Source organism: Bactrocera dorsalis, chromosome 3 (genome assembly GCF_023373825.1).
Source record: "Bactrocera dorsalis isolate Fly_Bdor chromosome 3, ASM2337382v1, whole genome shotgun sequence".
In the NCBI taxonomy this organism is placed as follows: Eukaryota; Metazoa; Arthropoda; class Insecta; order Diptera; family Tephritidae; genus Bactrocera; species Bactrocera dorsalis.
Window position 1 is genome coordinate 57,255,743 of NC_064305.1, and position 14,657 is coordinate 57,270,399.

A 14,657-nucleotide genomic window follows, 5' to 3' on the forward strand; every position below is an offset into this window, starting at 1 on the left:
CATCGACTTCAGACTTTACATATCCCCACAAGAGAAAGTCTAACAGTGTGATGTCATACGATCTTGGTGGCTAATCGACGGTCCAAAACGTAAAATTAATTACTCACCGCAATGTGCTCTCCATAAATTGATTGATTGGTGCGATGTGTGGGCAGTGGCGAGGTCTTGTTGAAACTAAATGTTGCCGAGATCACGAACTCAATTTCAGGCATCAAATAGTCAGTTATCATGGCGCGATAACGGTCGTCATTGACGGTTATGTTCTCACCGGCATCATTTTTGAAAAATAAGGACCGATAATTCTACCGGACCACAAAGCACACAAAGCCCTTGTTTCCTTCTGGATGAAATGGGAGCTCATGACCCTCTTCAGGTTCAGAAATGGGCTCTATCGCTGAACAAAATTTGACTCGAAAACATACGATCTTCTTGGAACTTTTGAAGAGCTCATATTGCAGGCGATGCCGCTTGAAAAGGTCGAGCGGCTTCAGTTGTTGCACAAGCTGTATTTTGTACGCTTTCCGTTTAAGATATCGACGCAAAATGCGCCAAGTCGTTCCATACGTCAGATAGCTAACAACGTTAAGTGCTGTGGTGGTACTTTTCACTTTTCAGAAGCAATATTGGTAGTGCGCTAGACTAAGGGGGTGAGTCAAGGCCTCATGTGTCTTCACTACTGAGGTATTCCTCAAATTTTCCACACATCGGGTTATATGAGGAGTGGTCAGCATAAGATTTAGTATCGTCTGAACTTATTGATTTGAATGATGACTGCCGACTAAAATAGCCCCCGTTCTTCTTAAGGTCCAAGAGATATGGTAACGAAATTAAATTTTATACCTATCGTTATATCTGTTCGGTATGGACAAAGCTTTGACAATAGTCTAGAGCTTACTTGCACTAGTGGTCGAGTCTGTCCTGCTACATCCTACAGCACACAGCAACATACGATACCCTCCACTTGACGCGTGGTGCGCAGACCAGAACACGTCGAGAAATGACACCAGCCAGTACGTAAATTGCGCTTGACTGATGTGATGCTCCGACATATAGCGGTCAACAACAAGGAATAAATCTTGCGAAAAACTAAGTTACCAAATGGCTCTAGCATGAGGATTAGAACGAGATGAAAATTGGGGGAATGATTGGGAGTCATGCTACTTAATGAGTTGCTTGGGACCGTAAGGGTTATTTGTTAGCCAATCCACCGGAGTCGCGGTGTGGTGCGAGACCTAGGTGCTATTTACCCATCCTTAGAATATAATAATACAACATACAAAATTAGTTGGGATTTCCGCACATTCTAGTTGAAAGCCTATCAAAAGGTATTACAATATATTATAAGGTACGTATAACCGTAAATAGGATATATTATAATCAATATGAACTCTCTGAATTATATTGTTGTCATATAACACAAGGTGCCTTCCAAAGTAAACAGGACTTTTTGAATCTAGCGCCCCCTGGTGGTGCCATCTATATGTCGATTGGTTAGAATCTTCTATCTTTATCTATTGTCCAGTGAGAATTTCATGACGTTTCATACATTGGAAGTGAATTTATTACATTTTAAGTATCAGTATGTTGTGTTATCTGTGCGAAAATGAGCTTCGTACAAAGAGCCAACATTAAATTTTGTTTTAAAATTGGTAAAACTTTTACCGAAACGTTTCAATTGATGAATTGATGATTGCTGATGATTGGCGATGATTGCCTATCCCGTAGAAGAGTGCACGAGGGTTTCAACACGATCACCGGAAATTCAATCGAAACTGTGCGTGCAGTCATCAAAAATCAGCCGAAATCATTGAAATTCATGGATAGGTATGGAATTAAAAATCTCCAAAATAGCTAATTACCAAACTTTGACCGAACATTTGGCCTTAGAAAAGGTGTGTGCGTGTACACGGTTTGTTCCGCACAATTGACTAACGACCACAAATTACTCAGAATCCAACAGTCGAAGGACATCATTAATGGGGTCAAAAAGGACAAACACTTCCTTTACAATATTGTGACTGGTGATGAAACGTGGTGTTTCCAAAATGATCCCGAAACGAAACGCAAGAAAGCTGAATGGAAGCCAACGGACGAATGGTCGTGGAGTTCCCAACTTTCTGATGAAATCATATTTGTCGGGACCCGACTGACCCATTTCGTCGAAACTTAGTACATGGAATTCTTCTCACATTACCATATCACAGTGCGATCAACTCGTCAATAAAATATAATAATTGGTGTTTGGGAATCGACGATTCGCAGTCAGAGATATTACTGCCACCGTTGAAATATCGGAAGGATCCGTGAAAAACATTTTGAAAGATAATTTTGGCATTTGAAAAATGAAAGTACGGTGGGTTTCTAAAACCAAACGAACAGTCGCGATAACAACTGTGAAACGATGCTTACCGACTACTATGATATCATGAAACGTGTTATTACTGGCGATGAGTCTTAGATCTATGTTCAACACCCGGAAGTAGACGATCAATCCACAACAAAAGAGGTCAAATTTCAAGGTTATGTTGACAGTTTTCTTCGATTATCGAGGTGTGTGGTGCGCTCCGAATTCCTTTCGACTAGCCAAACTGCCTACAGGGAATACCATCTGAGTGTTATGCATCGATTGCGTAAAGCTATTCCTAACTAGAGTCCGTAGTTGTGGGCCGACAACTTACATTGATTTCTCGAGAGTGTTTCGTCAATTTTTAGGCCAACATCGTGATGCAACCATCGTATTCGCTTGATACAGCTCCCTGTGACTTCTGGTTGTGTAACAAACTCAAACGACCGCTTCGTGGAATATGAACAAAGTCTCACTATAATATATAAATGTATAGTATATTATCTATATCTATACCCTGAACAGGGTATATTAAGTTTGTCACGAAGTTTGTAACACCCAGAAGGAAGCGTTGGAGACCCTATAAAGTATATATATAAATGATCAGAATGTTGAGCTGAGTCGATTCGGCCATGTCCGTCTGTCTGTAAGTCCGTCTGTCTGTCTCTCTGTATATATACGAACCAGTCCCTCAGTTTTTAAGATACTTTTTGAAATTTTGCAAACGTCATTTTCTCTTCAAGAAGCTGCTCATTTGTCGGAACGGCCTATATCGGACTACTATAACATATAGCTACCACCAACCAGATCGATCATGTTGTGATAGACGGAAGACACGTCTCCAGTGTTTTAGATGTGCGTGCGCTCCGAGGTCCTAACATCGACTCGGACCATCGGAATCTGGTTGCAGCTAAGATTCGCACCCGCCTCTGTGCAGCAAAAAACGCACGCCAACAAACACAAGGAAGGCTCGACGTCGAGAAGCTGCAATCACAACATACAGCCGAACGATTCTCTAGTCGGCTTGCACTCCTGCTCTCTGAGAGCACTCGTCAACAACTCGGTATAAGGGAACTGTGGGACGGCATTTCAAACTCCTTACGTACAGCTGCAACCGAAACCATTGGTTTTCGGAAAGTGCAAAGAACAGCTGGTACGACGAGGAGTGCCGTGTCGCAGCGGAGAGAAAACAGGCTGCCTACCTCGAAACGTTACGATCGACCACAACACGTGCGGGATGGGATAGATACCGAAAGTTGAAGAGGGAAGCGAGGAGCGAACGAAGAAGTTCGAATAGCAATTGCCCGCCTGAAAAACAACAAAGCGGCAGGGGCCGATGGATTGCCGGCCGAGCTATTCAAACACGGCGGCGAAGAACTGATAAGGAGCATGCATCAACTTCTTTGTAAAATATGGTCGGACGAAAGCTCGCCCAACGATTGAAATTTAAGTGTGCTATGCCCAATCCAGAAAAACGGAGCCCCACAATCTGCGCCAACTACCGTGGGATTAGCCTCCTCAACATCGCATATAAGGTTCTATCGAGCGTATTGTGTGAAATATTAAAGCCCACCGTCTTCGAACTGATTGGACTTTATAGTGTGGCTTTAGACCTGGAAAGTCAACAACCGACCTGATATTCACCATGCACCAAATCTTGGAAAAGATCCGTGAAAGGAGAATCGACACACCTCACGCGGCCACGGTCACGGCCTCAACACCCGCGCCGTTAGTTCTGCTTTCTCCAGACTGGACAAAGAAGCAAAACAAATGGGTCTGGCAGTGAACAAGGGCAAGACGAAATATCTCTTGTCATCAAACAAATAGTCGTCGAACTCGCGACTTGGCTTTCACGTCACTGTTGACAGTCATAACTTTGAAGTTGTACATAACTTTGTCTATTTGGGAACCAGCATTAACACCTCCAACAATGTCAGCCTGGAAATCCAACGCAGAATAACTCCTGCCAACAGGTGCTACTTCGGACTGAGTAGGCAATTGAGAAGCAAAGCCCTCTCTCGACGAACAAAAACGAAACTCTATAAGTCACTCAAAATTCCCGTTCTGCTATACGGTGCAGAGGCTTGGACGATGCCAACAACTGATAGGTCAACGTTGTGAGTTTTCGAAAGAAAAGTTCTGCGAAAGATTTATGGTCCTTTGCGCGTTGGCCACGGCGAATATCGCATTCGATGGAACGATGAGCTGTACGAGATATACGACGACATTGACATAGTTCAGCGAATTAAAAGACAGCGGCTACGCTGGCTAGGTCATGTTGTCCGGATGGACGAAAACACTCCAGCTCTGAAAGTATTCGACGCAGTACCCGCCGGGGGAAGCAGAGGAAGAGGAAGACCTCCATTCCGTTGGAAGGACCAAGTGGAGAAGGACCTGGCCTCGCTTGGAATATCCAATTGGCGCCACGTAGCAGAAAGAAGAAACGACTGGCGTGCGGTTGTTAACTCCACTATAATCGCATAAGCGGTGTCTACGCTAATTAAGAAGAAGATAACATATAGCTGTTATATAAACTGAACGATCAGAATCAAATGCTTGTATGGAAAACTTTCACATTTGACAAGATATATTCACGAAATTTGGTATAGATTATTTTCTGAGGCAAAAATGTAATCTCCGAAGAAATTGTTCAGATCGGTTAACTATATCATATAGCTGCCATACAAACTGAATGATCGGAATCATATGCTTGCTTGCGAAACTTCCTCATTTAACGATATATCTTCACGAAATTTGGTGTGAATTATTGTTTATAGAAATAATGTAATATCGAAAGAAATTGTTCAGATCGGCTCACTATAGCATATAGCTGCCATACAAACCGAACGATCGGAATCAAGGGCTTGTATGGAAAACTTTCGCATTTGACGTGGTATCTTCACGAAATTTGACATGGATCTCCGACAAAGTTGTTCAGATCGGATTATTATAGCATATAGCTTCCATATAAACTAAACACGTAATTACTAAAAGAAATACACCTGTGAAGGGTATATTAGCTTCGGTGCAGCCGAAGTTAACGTCTTTTCTTGTTTAGATCTTACAAACTTCACGGCAAACATAATAGTATACCTTGTCCAGAGCATAAAATTATCTATACTAATATTAGGCTCAGTGAATAAAGGCCTAACGAAGTAACGCCTAAAAAAAAAAAGAAATAATGCCTAAAAATTGCATATAGGAATTAGGCGCTTGTTCATAATGAAATAAAGCCTAACAATCAAAAATGAAGAAACGCCTAAATAGGTATTTATTCATTTTTGACTGTCAGGCTTTCTTTCATTAATGTTAGGCGATTTTTCATGTACAGAAAGTAGTTCGACAAAAAGGAATATTATTTTTTATCTTTATTTATCAATTAACATAATATACAAAAACCATTCAATTGTTAGGTCTTCTTTCATTAGGGGTTATTACATAATGAAAGAAACCCTAACAATTTAGATTTTCTTTCATTTTTAAAATTAGACGTTCTTTCACTTTCTTGTTAGGCGTTCTTGTTTAGGCATTATTTTATTTTTAAAAATTAGGCGTTAGTTCGTTAGGCCTTTATTCACTGAGCCCTAATATTATAAAAAAGAAATTTTTGTTGTTTACTTGTTTGAATTGAATAGCTCCGAAACGACTTGACAAATTTAAAAACAAGTTCAACGTTCATAATACACCACCTTCGGTGTACATATTGTCGCCGACAGTTTGCAAGTGAGAGACATTCGTTGGTTGACGAGCAAGCATTACGGTCCCTAGATTCAAAAAACTACAATTTATTCAATCCGAATCATTTCACTTTATTTGATATTCTGCAGAGTAGTTTCTATTATAATGTTTACCAATCTAAATATATTAGTTTGGTTGACTTCGTGCTGACGAACAGACCTACAGCTTGGCGTGATTGTTTGGTTTGGGTTTATAATGTTGCGGTGACGTAGTCCGGGTTAAAAGAGTGCTTGAATCTGCTGTCTTCCTATAAGGGCTTTATTACCGCGTCATTGATACTTATTATTCCATTATTACTTACTAATTCGATTTCGGTCTGATTGCCATATGCACATATTTCATAGAGTATTTGGATCCACGCCAATTCGGCCAAGTTATACCTTCAGCATACTTCTCATCATAGGAGCCATTATGGTAGACTCCATTTAGGTTGCTATAAGTTGATGGAAACGTCAATTAATTTCTTATTTTCATTTATGCTTGCATTAGTAAATATGTAAATTTACCTTTCACCGCAAGGCCACTTTGCATACCACCAACCGCCTTTAAAATAATATGGGCAATTGTAAACACCGCCGCTATTATCCTGATCGAATGTGCTGAAGTTAGCGCCACCGTGTGCCTCAGTTAAGGCGTCACCTGCTGTGCCCGAATATGTGCCTAAAATACTCATTGCATATTTTTGGCTCTCGTCTGTAATGGCAAAACTGTCGTACATGGCATGCTTCTCCACACCGTCGAAGTCCTTCATCTCGATCCATAATTCGTGCAACTGTGATTCCGTTAGGGCATGTAATTTATCGAGACCAATAAAGAAATCCGTATTTAAGTTGCCAAAGCCGTTCTTATACCCTTCCCAGCCGCGATAAAAGTCTATAGATTTGTTTTGCCGTCGTTGTATTAGCGTCCAGGCCTCTCCACCCAATGGATCCAGCAAACAATAAACATAGAACTCTTTAACAGCACCTTGTGGCAGTGGCAATCCAATTTTATATATTCCACTTTTAGCTTTGCTCCCCGCCAAATGAACTGCTTCACTGCAGTTCGACGGTAAATATTTCATACGCAGGTCATCGTTTCCCGCAACGCTTTCTGTACTGGCACCGAGACCACAGTAAATTAGCAGCAAAGCTAACCGCAACGAGATCCACTGTTTTCTACACATCTTCGCGAATTTACTTAACTAAATATTTAACCCTCCCAAGGTATTCAGCTGTGCTTTATATACGAATTCTTGCCAAATTTAAGGAATTCGGTGGCATTTCGTGAGATGGGTACCCTGAGCAGATGTCTTTAGAAGAAGGGTGTATAATACGAAAACTTTGTTTGAGCAGCTGTAGCTAAGCTTATGGATTTGAAATAGCAACTGCAACAATGGTTTTGATTGTTGTAGAAGCTCCAAAAATTAAGATACAATTTAAGGGTTCGATATATTTTCCACAGCCATTTTAAATATATAGAAATTGAGCATTATCTATATGACAGATAATAATCGTTAGCATAAGGAACTCTATTGATGATAAACCGACACCATTAAGCGACATAAGTGAGACTTTTGCAATCGTTCAATTTCATTAAATACCTTCTTTGATAATAAGACAGAGCTGAGATCATTTGGCACCGTTTGTGTTGGTGAACGGTAAAATTAGTGGGGTACATTTGGTATGTCGGCAACAAGTATGGATGTGTAGATGGCGATTGGAGCTCTTCACTGGCAATTGGGTTTTTATTTTTTTGACTTTTTGGTTTTTCTCAAATTTGTTGAGATGGGCCGCCGCTTAGGAAAAAGTCTTTAGCGGCGGGTACTGCAAAATAAATTTTTTAACAAAATGGTCATTCTAAAAAAAATCGATTTTTGGGCAAAATTTCGTTCTTAAATTGTTTAGAAAGAAATATTAAAAGGTGAGAAAAAAATCTCGTTTTAAAATTTGAGGCTAATCGGCTTAGCGGTGTTTGAGTAATGTTAGACACACGCTTTGAAAACACCACTCTGAGAAAGGGACACGTTTAAAGTCCGGCCGTTTATTTCCAAGCACTTTGAAACGTCTTTTCAAATTTCCGTGTACTTCGAAAATATTCACCGGAAGAATATGTGTGTGTGCTTAAATATATGTATGTACATTAAGAAAATAAAATAAAAGGATGAGATTTTGAAAATTCTACATATATACATACACGTAGGGAGGGAACACATAAGCGGACTGAAATACTAATAATTATATCCCTGATGAATTGACCGAACCTGGCGAAACAAATGAAACGGACCCTAGCACGGACAAGAACAGATGACAGCACACAGTTCAACTAGATTTGCCGTCGCGGACAAGTCGCACATCTTTAAAACTGTAAATAAAATTGTTTAAAATAAAGTAATTGTTTTAAAACTAAAATGTTAAATATAGCTATTTCTATTAGAACTAAATGTCAATTAAAATTGGAAAGGTGTGTGCACGGTTTGTTCCGCACAAATTGACTGACGACGAAAAATGCTCAGAATTCAACATTCGAAGGACGATTAATTGACCAAAACTCACATTTCTAACAATTAACCACTCCACGTATTCGTGCGACTTCTTCCTTTTCATAAAAATGCATTTGCCCATAAAAGGAAAACGTTATGCAGACGTGGCCATTCAAAAGGCTTGCACCGACATACTGGCGACCATACCGGCCAAGGAGCTAAAAAACTCGTTCGACAAGCTTTTGAACCGCGCAGAAAGCTGTATTGAAGCAGAGGGAGACTATTTTGAATAAAATAAATTGATGTTGCCGAAAAAGCCATTTGTTCTGTTTTTTTTATGTCTTGTTTACTTTGGAACGCTCCTTGTATTTACGAGACTCCGTACCATTGAGGTGACGTAGAAAGCTACACGTGGAACATATTCAATGTTCAAGGTCAAGGTTAATTTTCACTTTAGTATTTAAATAATTAGTCACACGTGTATGGCAGTCCTTGGAAATTGGCATAGCAGTTATGTTACAAGGGTCAAAAATGGCTCTAGCAAGTTAACGACATAGCCTCGCTCCGGGTCACACACACTCACATACATCTTATCTCCTAATATACATTCCGAACAAAGGCGAACTATGTATGTAAACCGATAGAACTCGCTTTGACATGCACTATCAGTCGAACAATAGAAATGAACATGCATTATCCAGAAAGGCATTCTCAACATGTAAACAACAAACATCTGGCAATGGAATAATCCACTGCGATAACCAACTCCGCATCTGAAGTAATAGCAAGATAGCAGATATCGAATTACGACAAAGAAGTCGCATGCAGATAACAGCAGCCGCATTTCATTAGTATAAATAGCTGTAAGATCTTATATTAAAATTTAGTTCTTAAGAATATCAATAAAGGCACGCATTTCGGCGTATAAATAAAATTGTTTAAATTCTTGAACTCATATCGTGTAAACGATATTAACTGGGGGCTCAACCAGTCTGTAAGCCATCTCTATCCATTGAATAAAACGATAGAAAAAATTCCACGGGAAGTAGGACTTCCAGCACTAGATCTTTGAAAAAGGTGCTTAAAATTGAACAAAGATAAAATTAATATTCCTGCAAAATCTGGAAAAGAATAACGGATAAGTCTTGATATATAGATAAAACAGTCAAGCAACGTTACATCAACGGATATCCCAACACGCTAGAATCTCAAAAAAGGAGACAAAAGCCGTTCAATTTGCGTCGTCCCCTATTGAACACCGACGTCAAGATGACAACACAAGAAATCGCAAGCTTGAGAGCACAAATCGCTGCTCTGACCACAACGCTCACTGAAACTCAACAAAGATTGAATTCGTTGGAAACCCACGCAACACCTAACGTCACAGTCACAAACCAATACCAGGACTGTACGCCAAACATCACAGATGAATCACAAATAAACTTAGATATATTTCAAACCTTACCAGTCTTCACAGGCGATATGAACCATTATAGGTCATGGAGAAAACGCGCCTGGACGCACATGGAAAACATCAAGAATTACGCTACTACACCCATGTACTACACGGCACTCTCGATTGTACATTCCAAAATTCAAGGAGAGGCGGCCGATATTTTAATAAACCACAACACCAAATTCAACTTTTATTCCATAATAAACCGTCTCGATTATACTTATGCGGACCAGAGACCTCTGTATGTTTTGCTCGAAGGAATGAAAAGAATAAAGCAAGGAAAAAGGACTCTGGCAGAGTTCCATTCCGAAGTCAGCAAGTCACTTAATCTTGCACTCACTAAAGTTGAGATGGATAATCATGGACCAGGAAATCCATCAGCTATGATTGAATATGCAAACCAGGAAGCTGTGAGGACATTCATTCTCGGTCTGAACAGCAAATATACCAGCGGCACCCTCTACAGTCACAATCCGAAGGACTTAGAAACCGCTTACGCTATCGCGAGTACGATATACCACGATAATATAAACTCACAATTCGACGTTCCGCAATACAATCAGCAGAGACAATATAATACATCACAGTACCAAAACTCAAGCAGAAGACATTACGAGGAGCCACAAAGGTACAAACCTAACGTACAGGTGCAATACAATCAGACAGCACCCCGGCAACAGCATCAACCAATGGACGTAGATTCATCACAACAATACACGAGATCCGCAAATCCCAATAGGGATCATTCCAAACCACAACAAAACAGCTATAACCGTCAATTACAAGGGCTACCTCCAAATAATCAATTTCGCGGTAACCCTCAAAAAAGAGAACGAAATCCTTCATCTCATAATTCCCACGTACAACAGAAATGTCAACGTGTAAACCAGACACGCGACGAAGAACTACAATCGCTTACACCAGAATACGAGAACGATGATTACGAAACAGGCAGCGCTTTTTTAGGCGCATGAACGATTTGCCGTGTCTGCAACGCCACTGCAGGGATACAGGCAAACTTATTAACATCCTGATTGATACTGGAGCAACAAACAACTATATAAGTACAAAATGTAACTTAGGTAAGTCTATTCAAATTAAACCTGTAAAAGTGAAAACTCTTCATGGTTACTCAATAACCAAATCAAAAAAAATAATTACATTGTTAGAACATAATCTCACATTTTTTGAAACTGATGCATTAAAAGAATTCGATATGCTTCTGGGTGAACAGGGTCTTAGGAAAATTAAAGCAGAAATCAACCTTTTCGAGTACACGCTCAGTTATAAATATAGGGCCAAGAAAGAAAGTGAATCTGTGCAAAAAATAAATTATACGGTTAATAGTGAAAAATATAGAGCAGAAATCGAAGAAATTATGCAACGAAATGAAGACACAAATGAAGTGCTACCATATACTACCACGGTACAAGCTACCATTAGAACGAAATCCGAAGATCCTATTTGGACCAAGCAATATCCGTACCCTATGTCGGATAGCGATTTCATTAACAAAGAAATTAACAAACTTTTAGAAAATGAAATAATTCAACCCAGCAAAAGTCCGTATAACTCTCCCATTTGGACAGTCGCAAAAAAAGGTACCGATGAACAAGGGAAACCTAAGCGCAGAATGGTCGTAGACTTTCAGAAACTTAACAATCAAACTGTTACAGATAGATACCCCATACCTGATGTGGCTATGACCATACAAAATTTAGGAAACGCAAAAGTATTTTCAACTCTAGACTTAGAGTCTGGTTTCCATCAGATCCTTATTAATAAATCAGACAGGGAAAAAACGGCTTTTAGTGTAAATGGAGCTAAATACGAATTTCTTCGTATGCCATTCGGCCTGAAAAACGCCCCATCTATTTTTCAAAGATGCGTGGATGATATCCTTAGACCATGTATCGGGAAGTTCGCGTACGTCTATATAGACGATGTTCTCATTTATTCTTCCTCTCCTCAAGAACATATCGAACACATCCGCATAATCATAAATGCCCTTCACCAGGCCAATATGAAAATCACTAACGAAAAATCTCCCTTTTTCAAAGACTCTGTTGAATACTTAGGGCATATAATTAAATACAACAAGATTACAGTTGACCCAACAAAAATACAGACTATTAAAAATTTCCCTATTCCTACAACACTGAAGGAACTCAGATCCTTCCTAGGTCTCGCAAGTTACTATAGAAAATTTATAAAGAATTTTGCAGCCATCGTCAAACCACTAACTACGTTCCTCAGAGGAGAGAACGGTGGCATATCAAAGAATCAAAGTGCAAAAATAAAAATCACTTTAGACGAACCTGCACTAAAAGCACTGAACATAATAAAAGAAGAACTACAAGCCCAGGTCGAACTCTTCCAACCAAATTTTAACAAACCTTTCGAATTAACCACAGATGCTAGCAATTACGCTATAGGAGCCGTATTATCCCAAAACCAAAAACCCATATCATTTATTTCACGAACGCTCAGTGAAACAGAACAGAATTACTCCACAAATGAGAAAGAGTTACTCGCAATTGTATGGTCACTACAGAAACTACGCAACTACTTGTATGGTATAGCAGATTTAACAATATACACCGACCATCAATCTCTAATATTCTCCATATCAGAAAAAAACCCCAATACAAAATTAAAAAGATGGAAAAATTTCATTGAAGAATATGGTGCAAAAATCGTTTACAAACCCGGACATCAGAACGTGGTCGCTGATGCCCTTTCTCGTCAGCAAATAAACAACACTTTAAATTCTGATGACTCCCAACATTCAGCACAAAGCTCACCAACACAAAGACTCAAACGAGTAAAAAAACCAGTAAACTCCTTTAGAAACCAAATTATTGTAAAACGGTCAGATCAGAACCCCATCGAAATATTCTCACAAAACATATTTTCTAACAGCCGACACACGATCTTTTTTAATACGAAAACTGTATTACTAGATAGACTAAAAAATGTAATTAGACCAAAGATAACTAATGCTATACAAATAGACGAGCAAATGTTATTTTACATCGAAAATGACATTATCAACATATTTCCAACTGTATCGATTGTACTAGCGCAAAAATTGGTGGACGATATTACCGAAACCGAACAACAAGAACAGATCATACAAGACACACACAGACGTGCTCACAGAAACTACAAAAACAACGCACAGGAAATCTCGCTCAGATACTACTGGCCAAACATACGTGACGCTTGTAAAAAAGAAGTACAAAACTGCGAAAATCTGCCTCACAAACAAGTATGAACGCCGACCAAATAAACAACCAATAGGATCAGCACCGATACCGAACAAAGTAGGCGAATACATACACTTAGACTTATTTTTTATGAGCAACAATATGTACATTAGTTCAACCGACAAATATTCCAAATTCTGCCATTTGAGACAAATACCATCAAAGAAAGACACATACAAATATGTTGACGAGATACTGTCACAAATATACCCAAACGCAAAGTTTGTAATGACTGATAACGAGTCAACATTTACTGGCATATGTGCACAACAAATATACAAGCGATTACAAATAACGCATACCAAAACTCCAGCCTATCATTCGACAACAAACGGTCAAGTTGAAAGAACGCATAGCACAATTATCGAACTCGCAAAAGTATTAGCGCATCAACACAGTTCGGCTCCTGACGATCAGATATTTGAAGCAGTCCGACAGTACAACAAAACAATCCATTCGGTAACCAACCACAAACCCGAGGACGTGTTTTTCAATCAAAGGGAATATCCTGGCATCAAAGAGCGTCTTCAACAAAACCAACAGAGAGTTTTGCGATACCATAACCGTAATCGGAAACAGCTCAAATACAAAGAAGGAGAGGTAATATATTCAAAAACGCATAGACGAAACAAAAACGGAAAAAAATACGTGAAACACATAGTAAAAAAGACAACGGAGAAACAATAACGACCAATAAAAAAGTAATTATCCATAAAGACAATATCAGAGCAAAAGCATGTACGGAATAGTATTTACCTTACTTTTCTCTATCGCACTTTGCGACAATATTATAGATTTAAGCCATAGGAAATATGTACTAGTAGAAACTGATCCTGTTTACATTTATCAGGATACAGCTTTCTTGTATCACTTATCCAATCTCTCAAAAATATTGGCGCCATACGAAAGTATAATGAAATCATCATTCAATCTAGAAGACCAACCCCAAACTCAAATTTTAGTAAACAAAATCGAAACTCTGAAAACTCAACTCATTCCCAATATTTATAGATCCAAAAGATCACTTAACTTTCTTGGTTCCATGTTAAAATTCATCACGGGCACACCAGACCACGATGACCTTGTGGAAATAAAAACTTCACTTAATTTGCTAATAGAGAATAATAATAAGCAAAAATTAATTAATTCACAGTTCGAAAGAAGTTACTCGAAAGCCTTGATCCCAAAGCAATAACCGAAAACATTGTTATATCAGAAGTTTATAATGAACTCAAATCAATAACTAACACTATAAATTTTGCAAAAACTAATAATTTCTATTCTGGCACATTAAATTTGAAAGACGTGTACGATTTAATAAACCATGAAAAGTTAGATCTTCCAATAATTAATATATTAGAATATGCCGACATTCATATATGTTACCTA

General features: G+C 38.9%; 2 protein-coding genes across 4 annotated transcripts in view; both read right to left on the reverse strand.

The window, feature by feature from the left end:
• Nucleotides 1-6,128: 6,128 nt before the first annotated feature.
• LOC125777324 (ficolin-1-like) lies at nucleotides 6,129-7,257 on the reverse strand. 3 transcript variants are annotated; one of them, XM_049451829.1, is made up of 3 exons: nucleotides 6,589-7,257; nucleotides 6,384-6,515; nucleotides 6,129-6,325 (listed from the first exon to the last, which is right to left on the reverse strand). In XM_049451829.1, coding segments are annotated over exons 1-3 (792 nt in total). In that variant the 5' UTR covers nucleotides 7,248-7,257; the 3' UTR covers nucleotides 6,129-6,324. The 3 variants fall into 3 exon arrangements, with proteins under 3 accessions (XP_049307786.1, XP_049307785.1, XP_049307784.1); XM_049451828.1 differs by having other exon boundaries at nucleotides 6,129-6,329; XM_049451827.1 differs by having other exon boundaries at nucleotides 6,129-6,338.
• The window catches only part of LOC125777323 (ficolin-1-like), a 74,570-nt gene continuing 66,041 nt past the window's right edge, over nucleotides 6,129-14,657 (reverse strand). Inside the window, exon 3 of the transcript XR_007422243.1 lies at nucleotides 6,129-6,241. The gene's annotated coding sequence lies outside the window, so the exon portion shown is untranslated. The remainder of the gene's footprint in view (nucleotides 6,242-14,657) is intronic.